Source organism: Bombina bombina, chromosome 5, assembly GCF_027579735.1.
Source record: "Bombina bombina isolate aBomBom1 chromosome 5, aBomBom1.pri, whole genome shotgun sequence".
In the NCBI taxonomy this organism is placed as follows: domain Eukaryota; kingdom Metazoa; phylum Chordata; class Amphibia; order Anura; family Bombinatoridae; genus Bombina; species Bombina bombina.
Window position 1 is genome coordinate 400,751,320 of NC_069503.1, and position 14,607 is coordinate 400,765,926.

Consider the following 14,607-nt stretch of genomic DNA (forward strand, 5'->3'; position numbering starts at 1 on the left):
TTGTATACCTCTACTATGTGCTCAGTGATACATAATTTGTCAGTGCTATACAAATGTTAACATCAATAAGATAAGATAAATCATTCATTCAGCATCTTACAGGCGTATGGCCGGTTCCTGCAGAACAAATAAGTCCTTCTTCCCTAGGCTATAAAAGAGAGACATTATGACCCCTTGTCATTTAAATAAGTCTACTTACAGTGACCCTCATGTTCAAACAAACAGAACTAGCAAGAGCTGTATAAATATCAACAATTTATTAAAATATGCGTGACATCAAGTAGGGAGTTCATACTAATATTGCACTCACAATGCCCTGTAACAGATTTCATTTATTATACAGTATTGACATGTTTGACAGTTCAGAAATCTATCTGATCACAATATGTTTGCTATCATTATCCTTCTCCACATGAGCAAAAAAACAAAGAACAAAAAAAAAAAAAAAAAAAAAACAACAAACCTGGTAAAAAATGTAATTTAATAAGTGACAATAAAAAAAAAAGTCAAATAGTGAATCAGTTGTATTTTGGACATGTTCATTCTTTTTCATTGACAGGGAAGTTAAAGACATAATAATAATAATAATAATAATAATAATAAAGTTAGAAAGGGGATCAGTGACTTTTTATTTCTTCCAAGTTATTCAGATTAATTGGTGGTTCTCTGAAGCTTTCTAGTCTTATTTAATGCCCTGTGAGGTTTCCATATATCTTCTATGATCTAAAAGCACTATAAATATTACGGTCACCAAGACAGGGTTTAACAAATGTTACGTTGTATCTAACAGCCATGCTCAAAATGTAAGAGTCAGGATTTTTGGGATGTAATTATCCTAAGGGGTCAACTAGTGGTAGTCTGGTAAGTGAGTGGTGGCACAACTAGTGAGCATCTTCCTGAGAGCTTCTCTTCAATCATCTGTTGATCTGCTGATCTCCTACTGGGGAATAGTGCCAGCAAGACAGGAAATCTAACAGAGCACATGAGATGCTGTGCAGGAGAAGTGTCTCCTGCTCAACTAAGCTAATAGGGGTGATTTACCAAGCAGCGGATGCTGCCATCTACTCCTGTAGTTTCTGGCTCGCCAGAAACTTAAGAAGCAGCGGTCATAAGATTGCTGCTCCTTAGCTTGTCTGCCACCTTCTAGGTGGTGGACTGCACTCATCCTAATCCGATCGGAATGATTGACACCCCCTGCTAGCGGCCAATTGGCCGTGAATGTGCAGGGGGTGGCATTGCACAAGCATTTCACCAGAAATGCTTGTGCAATGTTAAATGCCGACAGCGTATGCTGTCCGGAACTTAATAAATTGGCCCCATAAAATATATTGGCAGGTCAGGTGCATCTCTGCAATTATCACTAGTTAAATCAGCCACCACTTTGCATGTACATATTGGCTGCGATTGTTTTGGTCCCCATGGGTACTTGGCATGTGACATTTGTTGAGCCTTGCACTAAGGATTAAAGGGATAGTCTACCTGAAACTGTTTATTGTTTAAAAAAAGATAGCTAATCCCTTTATTATCCATTCCCCACTTTTGCATAACCAACACGCTTATATTAATATACTTTTTACCTCTGTGATTACCTAGTATTTAAGACTTTGCAGACTGCCCCCTATCTCAGTTCTTTTGACAGACATGCATTTTAGCCAATCAGTGCAGACTCATAAGAGCACAATGTTATCTATATGGCACACATGAACTAGCAGTGTCTAGCTATAAAAAACTGTCAAAATGTACTAAGATAAGAGGCGGCCTTCAAGGATTTAGAAATTAGTATATGAGCCTACCTAGGTTTAGCTTTCAACAAAGAATACCAAGAGAACAAAGCAAATTTTATTATAAAAGTAAGTTGAAAGTTGTTTAAAATTGCATAACCTATCTGAATCATGAAAGTTTATATTACTTTTAATTAAAGGGACATTGTACTGTAAAAATGTATCTACATTAAACTTTTTCCAATGATCTATTGCTACATGCTGGGGTGTATCACATTTAATGTAGCTCATTTACTTTATCATTTAAAACAGTTATGTTTGCCTGTTAAAACCACCACCTATAACAAAATTATGAATACTTTAGTATTCTCTGTAGAAAAGTTATGTAAACGAGAGGCAGCAAGCAGCAGTGGTAGGTGAAATAGAGGGATGATCAACAATTCCATTTAAACGGCTATCTCTAAGTATTGGCCACAGTGTATAGAGAGATAAGAGTTAACAAAAGAAGGTCTGCAATTTCTGCAGGCTCAGCCCATGTGCATGGGCGTGTTCTTGAGAACAATGGATTGCTGCTTAAAGCAACGAAAACAGCTATTTCATATTCAAAAATAAAGGTGCAATTTCCCATACTATAACAATCATTGGGAAGACAGTAAGGTGAAACTAATTTTACAATACAATGTTCCTTTAATGAGAAATAGTAAGTATTATTTCTTATGGTATTAATTAGTAAGAAAATCATCAAACCAATTCAATAACAATAATAACACGTATGGGGAAATGTTCAGAAAGTCAAGAAATTAGTTGTAAAAAAAAAAATAAAATAAAAAAACTAACCTTGAAACTGTATCCAATGTATGCTAATATAACATTACAACCAAGTTAGTGAATAGCAAGAGATCATCAGGAAAATTTCAAGTAAAAAATCTCAAGGCTCTTTAAGGCTTATAATTATTTCTAAAGAGTTCTCGTTATCATTTAAACTTTCTCTGAACAGCTGTGTATGTTGCCATGCTGAATTTCCATCGCCGCCACTCAGTTCTGCCTGCAGCACTAGTTCTGCAGCATTTACAAACTCAGTATAAGAATGGAGTGTTTTATCTAGAAGACAGAAAGGAACATTAGTAAAATACCATGTATGAGCGGCATGCAATCAGAGAAAACATGACAAAGCTACAGACTAATAAAGACAGCCTTACTCCTGTGAGAAGACCAACAGACAATATAGGCATAAATCTCAAGGAGAACATTTGGAAACACTATATACAATTTATTGCACCCTAATTTTACCTCACCAAACCCCTGCTGATCGGGGTGATCAAAATCAATCTATCTATATATATATATATAAATACATACAGCAGGCAGGCCAGCACTCACGGTTAACATTTCATCCACCCAGGGTGCTTCCATGGTATTGATAGTGGTAAAGAATGGGGATGCACTCGCCAGTATTTCCAAAGTTACCTTTAATGTAACGTTTCGGGGTGTTACCCCCTTCGTCAGACAATACAAAATAAAAAAACACAGCCTACTTTCCACTGTGCCTTTTAAACTAACCTAAGTGATACAGTTCCAGATCAACACCTGTGATGCCACTCCCACAATCAGCAATCAACAGGTGTAGTGCAAACTAATTATACAAACATATTAAAGGGCCATAATACCCAAATGTTTAAACACTTGAAAGTGATGCAGTATAGCTGTAAAAAGCGGACTAGAAAAAAATCACCTGAACATCTCTATGTAAAAAAGAAAGATATTTTACTTCAAAAGTTTCTCAGTAGCCACATCCCATTGTAAAGGACTTCTAAGCAGCATCTCAGTATGTCTTTCCCGGGACAGCCAAAGGGTTGAGCCTCGTGCACTCTCATGTTATTTCCCTATTCAGTGTAAGGAAGTTTACAATGAAATCTAATGAGAGTTAAGTCAAATCTCATGAGATCACAGTTAGAGTTCATGACCTCAGCACTGCTGATGCTGATTGGCTGCTATTCATTTCTTCATTTTTTATTTTATTTTTATACCTGCAGCTGGGCAGCAGCTTTTTTACATAGATATGCTCAGGTGATATTTTCCTGTCAGCTTTTTACAGTTATACTGCATCAGTTTCAAGTGATTTAGCATATGAGTATTATGTCCCTTTAACTAAAAATGAACACCAAGTGCCCTATCTTAATAAAAGAACCACATAGCAAAAATGAATACATAACATTGCTCATAATAGGTTAGAGGAGCAAAAAAGAACCTTTTGGGAAACTGTGATATCAGTACCTGATAAGCCATATGTGCTTTAATCTGCTTACAGCCTGTGGGTGGTTGTCATAGCAACCAAAACTAGCAACAACGGCCCCAATTACTGGGTAAGGCTAGATATGGCCAATCAAAGGTACTGCAGCATGAATGAGCGCCTAAAGTGTGCCAATACAGCCTATTGTTGCCAAAGCTCCTAAGTATGTGTCTTAGTAACAAGAACACGAGAACCAAGAGGAAACTTAAATCAAAAGAAAGAAAAATTAAATCAAACAAATCAAATCATACACTGGGAGAGCAGTGTGGGTCTACACCTGTTGATTGCTGATTGTGGGAGTGGCATCACAGGTTTTGACCTGAAACTGTATCACTTAGGTTAGTTTAAAAGGCACGGTGGCAAGTAGGTTGTGTATGGTTATTTTGTATTGTCTGACGAAGGGGTAACACCCCGAAATGTTACATTAAAGGTAACTTTGGAAATCCTGGCGAGTGCATCCCCATTGTTTACCACTATATACAGTATATATATATATATATATATATATATAAATCTAAATCCTCCTCTGTAATTCCGAATATTAAAATAAATAAAAAATTTTAGCATAAAACCAAACCCCTAATGTCCCTTTACCGAGGTCCAGCCTTTAGCAACAGGCCATTTGCAATTAAATTCCTTGCCTCAGTCTGTGCTGTCTTCAAGATCACTACTATTTATAGATGTCCTCAGTTAAAAAAATAAAAATAAAAAGTCCTCCCATATATTAGATAGATGGATAGCACAGTGCAAAAGTTTTATGCAGGTGTGAAAAAAAGTAAGAATGCTTTAAAACCCCGCCCCCAAAAAAACATAATTTATGTAAGAACTTACCTGATAAATTCATTTCTTTCATATTAGCAAGAGTCCATGAGCTAGTGACGTATGGGATATACAATCCTACCAGGAGGGGCAAAGTTTCCCAAACCTCAAAATGCCTATAAATACACCTCTCACTACACCCACAATTCAGTTTAACAAATAGCCAAGCAGTGGGGTGATAAAGGAGTAGAAAGCATCAACAAAAGAAATTTGGAAATAATTGTGCTTTATACAAAAAATCATAACCACCATAAAAAAGGGTGGGCATCATGGACTCTTGCCAATATGAAAGAAATGAATTTATCAGGTAAGTTCTTACATAAATTATGTTTTCTTTCATGTAATTGGCAAGAGTCCATGAGCTAGTGACGTATGGGATAGCAATACCCAAGATGTGGATCTCCACTCAAGAGTCACTAGAGAGGGAGGGAACAAAATAAAAACAGCCATTTTCCGCTGAAAAAATTAATCCACAACCCAAAAAAATAAGTTTATTTTCATAATTGAAAGAAAAAAACTTAAATCAAAAGCAGAAGAATCAAACTGAAACAGCTGCCTGAAGAACTTTTCTACCAAAAACTGCTTCTGAAGAAGCAAATACATCAAAACGGTAGAATTTAGTAAATGTATGCAAAGAGGACCAAGTAGCCGCTTTGCAAATCTGATCAACTGAAGCTTCATTCTTAAAAGCCCACGAAGTGGAGACTGATCTAGTAGAATGAGCTGTAATTCTCTGAGGCGGGGCCTGACCCGACTCCAAATAAGGTTGATGAATCAAAAGTTTCAACCAAGAAGCCAAGGAAATATCAGAAGCCTTCTGACCTTTCCTAGAACCAGAAAATAAAACAAATAGACTGGAAGTCTTCCTGAAATCTTTGGTAGCTTCCACATAATATTTCAAAGCTCTTACCACATCCAAAGAATGTAAGGATCTTTCCAAAGAATTCTTAGGATTAGGACACAAGGAAGGGACAACAATTTCTCTATTAATGTTGTTAGAATTCACAACATTAGGTAAAAATTGAAAAGAAGTCTGCAAAACTGCCTTATTTGGATGAAAAATCAGAAAAGGAGACTCACAAGAAAGAGCAGATAGCTCAGAAACTCTTTTAGCAGAAGAGATGGCCAAAAGCAACAACACTTTCCAAGAAAGTAGTTTAATGTCCAAAGAATGCATAGGTTCAAAAGGAGCCTGTAAAGCCTTCAGAACCAAATTAAGACTCCAAGGAGGAGAAATTTATTTAATGACAGGCTTAATATGAACTAAAGCCTGTACAAGTATCAGGAAGTATAGCAATCTTTCTGTGAAATAAAACAGAAAGAGCTTTGTCCTTTCAAGGAACTTGCAGACAAACCCTTATCCAAACAATCCTGAAGAAACTGTAAAATTCTAGGAATTCTAAAAGAATGCCAGGAGAATTTATGAGAAGAACACAGTGAAATGTTAGTCTTCCAAACCCTATAATAAATCTTTCTAGAGACAGATTTACGAGCTTGTAACATAGTATTAATCACTGAGTCAGAGAAACATCTATGACTTAGTACTAAGCATTCAATTTCCATACCTTCAAATGTAATGATTTGAGATCCTGATGGAAGAACGGACCTTGAGATAGTAGGTCTGGCCGTAACGGAAGTGGCCAAGGCGGGCAACTGGACATCCGAACCAGATCTGCATACCAAAACCTGTGTGGCCATGCTGGAGCCACCAGCAACACAAATGATTGTTCCATGATGATTTTGGAGATCAAACTTGGAAGGAGAACTAGAGGCGGGAAGATGAAAGCAGGATGATAACACCAAGGAAGTGTCAGCGCATCCACTGCTTCCGTCTGAACATCCCTGGACCTGGACAGGTATCTGGGAAGTTTCTTGTTTAGATGAGAGGCCATGAGATCTATCTCTGGAAGACCCCACATCTGAACAATCTGAGAAAATACATCTGGATGGAGAGACAACTCCCCTGGATGTAAAGTCTGGCGGCTGAGATAATCCGCCTCCCAATTGTCTACACCTGGGATATGCACCGCAGAGATTAGACAGGAGCTGGATTCCGCCCAAGCAAGTATCCGAGATACTTCTTTCATAGCTCCACCCTGATGATTGACATATGCCACTGTTGTGATATTGTCTGTCTGAAAACAAATGAACAGTACTTTCTTTAACAGGGGCCAAAACTGAAGAGCTCTGAGAATTGCACGGAGTTCTAAAATATTTATTGGTAATCTCGCCTCTTGAGATTTCCAAACCCCTTGTGATGTCAGAGATCCCTAAACAGCTCCCCAACCTGAAAGACTCACATCTGTTGTGATCACAGTCCAGGTTGGTCGAACAAAAGAAGCCCCTAGAACTAAACAATGGTGATCTATTGTATTATTCTTTGTATTATCCCTGCACCATTGGTTCAGCATACAAAGCTGTAGAGGTCTCATGTGAAAACGAGCAAAGGGGATTGCGTCCGATGCTGCAGTCATGAGACCTAAAACTTCCATGCACATAGCCACTGAAGGGAATGACTGAGACTGAAGGTGCCGGCAGGCTGCAACCAATTTTAAACGTCTCTTCTCTGTTAGAGACAGAGTCATGGACACTGAATCTATCTGAAAACCTAAAAAGGAGACCCTTATCTGAGGAATCAAGAAACTTTTTGGTAAATTGATCCTCCAACCATTTTTCCGAAGAAACACTAGTTGATTTGTGTGAGATTCTGCAGTACGTAAAGACTGAGCTAGTACCAAGATATCGTCCAAATAAGGAAACACCGTTTCCCCTGTTCTCTGATTACAGAGAGTAGGGCACACAGAACCTTTGAAAAGATTCTTGGAGCTGTTGCTAGGCCAAATGGAAGAGCAACAAATTGGTAATGCTCGTTTAGAAAAGAGAATCTCAGAAACTGATAATGTTCTGGATGAATCGGAATATGAAGGTATGCATCCTGCAAGTCTATTGTGGACATATAATGTCCTCGCTGAACAAAAGGCAGAATAGTCCTTATAGTCACCATCTTGAAAGTTGGTACTCTTACATAACGATTCAAAATTTTCAGATCCAGAAGTGGTCTGAATAAATTTTCCTTTTTTGGGACAATGAATAGATTTGAATAAACCCCCCCCCAAAAAAACCCTGAAAAGGAACTGGCATGATTACCCCTGAGGACTCCAGGTCTGAAACACACTTCAGGAAAGCCTGAGCTTTTACTGGATTTGCAGGGATACGTGAGAGAAAAAAAATCTTCTCACAGGTCTTACTCTGAATCCTATTCAATACCCTTGAGAGACAATGCTCTGAATCCATTGATTTTGGACAGATTTTATCCAAATATACTTGAAAAACCTTAATCTGCCCCCTACCAGCTGAGCTGGAATGAGGGCCGCACCTTCATGCGGACTAAGGGGCTGACTTTGGTTTCCTAAATGGCTTGGATTTATTCCAATTGGAGGAAGGCTTCTAATTGGAAGCAGATTCCTTAGGGGGAGGATTGAGTTTTTGTTCCTTATTCTGACGAAAGGAACGAAAATGGTTAGAAGCCTTAGATTTACCCTTAGGTTTTTTATCCTGAGGCAGAAAAACTCCCTTTCCCCCAGTGACAGTTGAAATAATAGAATCCAACTGAGAACCAAATAAATTATTACCTTGGAAAGAAAGAGATAGTAATCTAGATTTAGATGTCATATCAGCATTCCAAGATTTAAGCCACAAAGCTCTTCTAGCTAATATAGCTAAAGACATGGATCTAACATCAATTTTGATAATATCAAAAATGGCATTACAAATAAAATGATTAGCATATTGCAGTAAGCTAATAATGCTATATAAGTCAGAATCCAATTCATGTTGCGCTAAATTTTCCAACCAGAAAGTTGATGCAGCCGCAACATCAGCCAAAGAAATTGCAGGTCTGAGAAGATGACCTGAATATAAATTGGCCTTCCTTAGATAAGATTCAACCTTCCTATCTAAAGGATCCTTAAAGGAAGTACTATCTTCCATAGGAATAGTGGTACGTATAGCAAGAGTAGAAATAGCCCCATCAACTTTGGGGATTTTCCCCCAAAACTCTATAGATTTTGCTGGTAAAGGATACAATTTTTTAAACCTTGAAGAAGGAATAAAAGAAGTACCTGGCCTATTCCTTTCCTTAGAAATCATATCAGAAATAGCCTCAGGAATAGGAAAAAACCCTGGAGAAACCACAGGAGGTTTAAAAACAGCATTTAAATGTTTATTAGGCTGATCATCAAGAGGACTGGTTACCTCAATATCCAAAGTAATTAACACTTCTTTTAATAAAGAACGCATATACTCTATTTTAAATAAATAAGTAGATTTGTCAGTGTCAATATCTGAGGAAGGATCTTCTGTATCAGATAGATCCTCATCAGAAGAGGATAAATTATTATGTTGTTGGTCATTTGAAATTTCATCAACTAAATGAGAAAAGTTTTAAAAGACCTTTTACGTTTATTAGAAGGTGGAAATGCAGACAAAGCCTTCAGGATAGAATCAGATACAAATTATTTAAAATTTACAGGTATATCATGCACATTAGAAGTTGAAGGAACTGCAACTGGCAATGTACTATTACTGATGGATACACTATTTGTATGTAAAAGTTTATCATGACAACTATTACAAATGACATTCGGCGAAATAATTTCTACAATTTTACAACAAATGCACTTAGCTTTGGTAGAACCGATATCAGGCAGCAATGTTCCAGCAGAAACTTCTGAGGCAGGATCAGATTGAGACATCTTGCAAAATGTAAGAGAAAAAACAACATATAAAGCAAAATGATCTATTTCCCTTTTCAGGAAAGGGAAAAAATGCAAATAGCATAGCCCTCTGATAAAGAAAAAGGCAAGAGGCAAACATCAATGGGGTATTGAAATAATGAAAAAGTTTGGCGCCAAGTATGACGCACAACGTAACTAAAAAAATTTTGGCGCCAAAAATAACTGGAAATGACACACTTGCGTCACTAATGACGCAACCATGTGAAAGGTCTCGGCGTCAAGTGACGCAAATGACGCAATAAAGTTTAGCATCTGACGCACCCGCGGGCCTAATACCTCCTGCAATTAGCAAGAAATGGTCAATTGAAAAAAAGACTAAACCCCAGGTAAGAAATACATTTCTTAAAAAAAAAATAAAAAAATGTTGATATTCCCCAAATATGAAACTGACAGTCTGCAGAAGGAAATACATGAACCTGACTCATGGCAAATATAAGTACAATACATATATCTAGAACTTTATATAAATGCATAAAGTGCCAAACCATAGCTGAGGTGTCTTAAGTAATAAAAAACATACTTACCAAGAGACACCCATCCACATATAATAGATAGCCAAACCAGTAATGAAACAGTTATCAGTAGAGGTAATGGTAAATTGAAAGTATATCGTCGATCTGAAAAGGGAGGTAGATGAATCTCTACGACCGATAACAGAGAACCTATGAAATAGACCCCCGTTAGGGAAATCATCGTATTCAATAAGTGATACTCCCTTCACGTCCCTCTGACATTCGCTGTACTCTGAGAGGAATCGTGCTTCAACAATGCTGAGAAGCGCATATCAACGTAGAAATCTTAGCACAAAGTTACTTCACCACCTCCATAGGAGGCAAAGTTTTTAAAACTGAATTGTGGGTGTGGTGAGGGGTGTATTTATAGGCATTTTGAGTTTTGGGAAACTTTGCCCCTCCTGGTAGGATTGTATATCCCATACGTCACTAGCTCATGGACTCTTGCCAATTACATGAAAGAAATGTTAATAGTTTATTTTTATCAATGATCAAAATGCAAAATAAGTGAAAAGAAGAAAATCAGTATTTGGTGTGTCCACCCTTTGCTTTCCAAACAGTCCAGAGCATCTACTGCAATTTCTCTGCACCTCAGGTTCCTGTGTTTTGGTGCAAAGGTGAGTCGCTTAGCCTCGTTTCCACATCGGAGGTAAGACTTTTTCCATGAGGACCACTTCTGACTAGACTCCTTACAATAGGTGAGACTGTGCCAGGGCCCCAATGGTTTCTGACAATTGTGGGCTGATGGCACTGCTGGACATCTACCTATTGCTAAGGGAAGCATGATGTGTCTTTAATCTGCTGCACTAAGTTTCCTTGGCCGACAGCACATCTGGAAACCAGTTTGCCTTCAAATTTCTGCCTGAGAGAGACCTTGCTGTCTCACCTTGTTAAGAATTTGGCTATTCATCACCCAGTTTTATTCCTACAAAACAGCTGTTTCTGTTTCAGTTAATGATTGTGTTTCAACCTACAAACTAAATTGATGATCATTAGCACCTGATCTAATTGTTTAATCATGCATGTGACTTTATGCCTACAAAATCCCTATCACTATTACCTGGAAGATGCAGCTAGAGGAATGCCACAGCATTTTGTTTGAGGTTGGATTGTGGTAGCAGGTAAGTTGCCTGTTGGATCTACTGTATTGTCACCATATAGTAACCCTGCACCTGCACCAGTATTGTGATTTGGCCTACAGTGTCCACATGTTAACATTCAGAAAAACAATATATTTATATGCTGTGAAGAAAAAGCTTGTGAACTGTTATTTAAAGTGTTGTTACTAGGATCAAAATGTAAAGACATTCAGTTTCCTTATCTATGCTGTTGGTTACATAAAGTCATTTCATATTAAAGGGACATGGCAGTCAAAATTTAAACGCACATAGATGAATTATATCTTTGAATAGAAACATTTTTGCAATATACATTTACTGGCAAAAATACTTAAAGTAAAAGTTATCACAGTTTTAGTATTAACATTTTCTCTGCACATGCATGTGAAGCATAGCTAGATATTGTCAATTCACCCAAATTTTAAATACTGCAGCTGCCCAGAGCACCAGTGGGCTTGTATCATGTCATCAATTAACAAATTGAGTCATTACCAGATGGTACAAGCAATTTAGGCTTTCTGAGCAAGCGCTGTGTTTAAAATGCTGGTGCACGGTGCATACTTAAATACACTTTTGAAACAGCTATAGCTTTTATTAGAATCATTTGTGCTAATACATATACATTATATTACAAAAATACTTGTATTCAAATTTGAAATGAATCCATGTGGATTCCAATTTTGGCTGTAATGTCCCTTTAAGTTCTATAGAAAAACTTGTATTTTTTGTATTGCTGTGAAAGATGGACATTTTTGATGAGGGACATTTTGTAGTTTTATTTATGGTAAAAAAAAGTTCAATAAAAAGATCAATACTGATCATAAAGCCATGTGGGTGAAGACCATGAAGGGACCTAAAACCACAGGGGTTTAAAGGGATATGGAACCAACACATTTTTTTTGTGATTCAGACAAAGCACACAGTTATTAAAAAAAAAAAGTTTGCAATTTACTTCTATTATCAAATTTGCTTTGTTCCCATGTTATTCTTTGTTAAAGAGATACCTAGGTAGCGGTCTGGGGAACTACATGGCAAGAATAAATTAGCTAGTGCTGCCATCTAGTGCCCTTGCAAAAGGATACCATTCTTGCAAAACTGCTGCCATATAGTGTTCCAGAAACGAATATGCTCCTGAGTATTATTTCAAAAAAAGATACCAAGATATATTTTGTTTTTTTATGGCTATTTAAGTCTTTAGCATTGAACATGCATTAACAAATACACATACAATATGAATACAATTGTGCAGTGTTAAAATAATCATAATTATAGGTTTTAAAACAAATGTTCATAGGTTCCTTGTCCCTTGATGTCGTCTTTGATCCACTCCCGCAAATATGTTATGCTAATACTTTATACCACATGGTTTAAAAGAAATACATGGATGTAAATGAGAATATGTTTGTGCGTGCATGCGCAGTTGTGCTAAATATGTGGGCTGAGATGAAGTTTTAGTGCAAGAATGGTCACAACAACATGATCAGTGAGCACACTTGGGTCTGGAAAGCATTGAGTGTTTACATGGGTCTGTATTCTTTAGATCATCTCCTTGACAAACAATGTGCAGCTGGGTAGCCAGCAAACCTGCCAGCAAAACTCACAACATATGTGACTGTGGTCTCGCATGTGTTCAGAGCATGCCCTGGGGCCAGAACATTCATTGGTAAGAAAGAAAAGCTGTACATATTATAAATACTGTCCATAATTTGATTACTTTAAAATTTCAGAGAATTTAATTTATCTTTGACTGCACTACTATCACCAATCAATTTCAAATACATTTTATGGACATTTAACTACAAATTTAGTTAAGATTCACCTAGAATACCAGCGTGCTCACTGCATCTCCACCATCCACATGAATGCACGCAGTACCTTTATACTGTTATTGCCTAGTTGAAATGGAACATATGGATAGATGTATGCTATCAGTACCTCTATACTGTTATTGCCTAGTTGAAATGGAACATATGGATAGATGTATGCTATCAGTACCTCTATACTGTTATTGCCTAGTTGAAATGGAACATATGGATAGATGTATGCTATCAGTACCTCTATACTGTTATTGCCTAGTTGAAATTGAACATATGGATAGATGTATGCTACGAGTACCTCTATACTGTTATTGCCTAGTTGAAATGGAACATATGGATAGATGTATGCTACCAGTACCTCTATACTGTTATTGCCTAGTTGAAATGGAACATATGGATAGATGTATGCTACCAGTACCTCTATACTGTTATTGCCTAGTTGAAATGGAACATATGGATAGATGTATGCTACCAGTACCTCTATACTGTTATTGCAGAGTTGAAATGGAACATATGGATAGATGTATGCTATGAGTACCTCTATACTGTTATTGCCTAGTTGAAATGGAACATATGGATAGATGTATGCTATGAGTACCTCTATACTGTTATTGCCTAGTTGAAATGGAACATATGGATAGATGTATGCTACCAGTACCTCTATACTGTTATTGCCTAGTTGAAATGGAACATATGGCTAGATGTATGCTACCAGTACCTCTATACTGTTATTGCCTAGTTGAAATGGAACATATGGATAGATGTATGCTATGAGTACCTCTATACTGTTATTGCCTAGTTGAAATGGAACATATGGATAGATGTATGCTACCAGTACCTCTATACTGTTATTGCCTAGTTGAAATGGAACATATGGATAGATGTATGCTATGAGTACCTCTATACTGTTATTGCCTAGTTGAAATGGAACATATGGATAGATGTATGCTACCAGTACCTCTATACTGTTATTGCCTAGTTGAAATGGAACATATGGATAGATGTATGCTATGAGTACCTCTATACTGTTATTGCCTAGTTGAAATGGAACATATGGATAGATGTATGCTACCAGTACCTCTATACTGTTATTGCCTAGTTGAAATGGAACATATGGATAGATGTATGCTATCAGTACCTTTAGTCACACTGTATGGAATGGCTCCTACACTACTGCCTGCAGAGGGATTCTGCTGAATAAGTAATATCTCTAGCCTGTTGTGGCCCTTCTCTGGCCTCATGCAGAGCCCTTTACAAGGGAAGCAGTGGCAGTATAAAGAGCAGCAGTTAGGAACTCTTCAAAAGCTGCCGCCAGAATATCTACAGCTACCAGCAGTATTCCTCAAGGCTCTCACTTGGCACCACAATACGGTGCTCTCCCCAATAACCATGAGTGACATACTGAGAGAAAAATGTTATTATTTCCTTGTGAGGCATAGATGATGTGATTTGATAAATATTGCACTCTTGTAGGGTTCTATGATCTCTCTACATTAAGGGTCAAGTGGTGGAAAGTTTACTTCCCCTCTGGAGG

The 14,607-nt window shown here is 37.4% G+C and overlaps 1 protein-coding gene across 1 annotated transcript in view; it reads right to left on the bottom strand.

The window, feature by feature from the left end:
- Positions 1-242: 242 nt before the first annotated feature.
- Positions 243-14,607, bottom strand: part of NGLY1 (N-glycanase 1) — a 118,653-nt gene continuing 104,288 nt past the window's right edge. Inside the window, exon 12 of the mRNA XM_053714237.1 lies at positions 243-2,822. Within this exon, the coding sequence (XP_053570212.1) occupies positions 2,650-2,822 (173 nt within the window). The 3' untranslated portion in view covers positions 243-2,649. The remainder of the gene's footprint in view (positions 2,823-14,607) is intronic.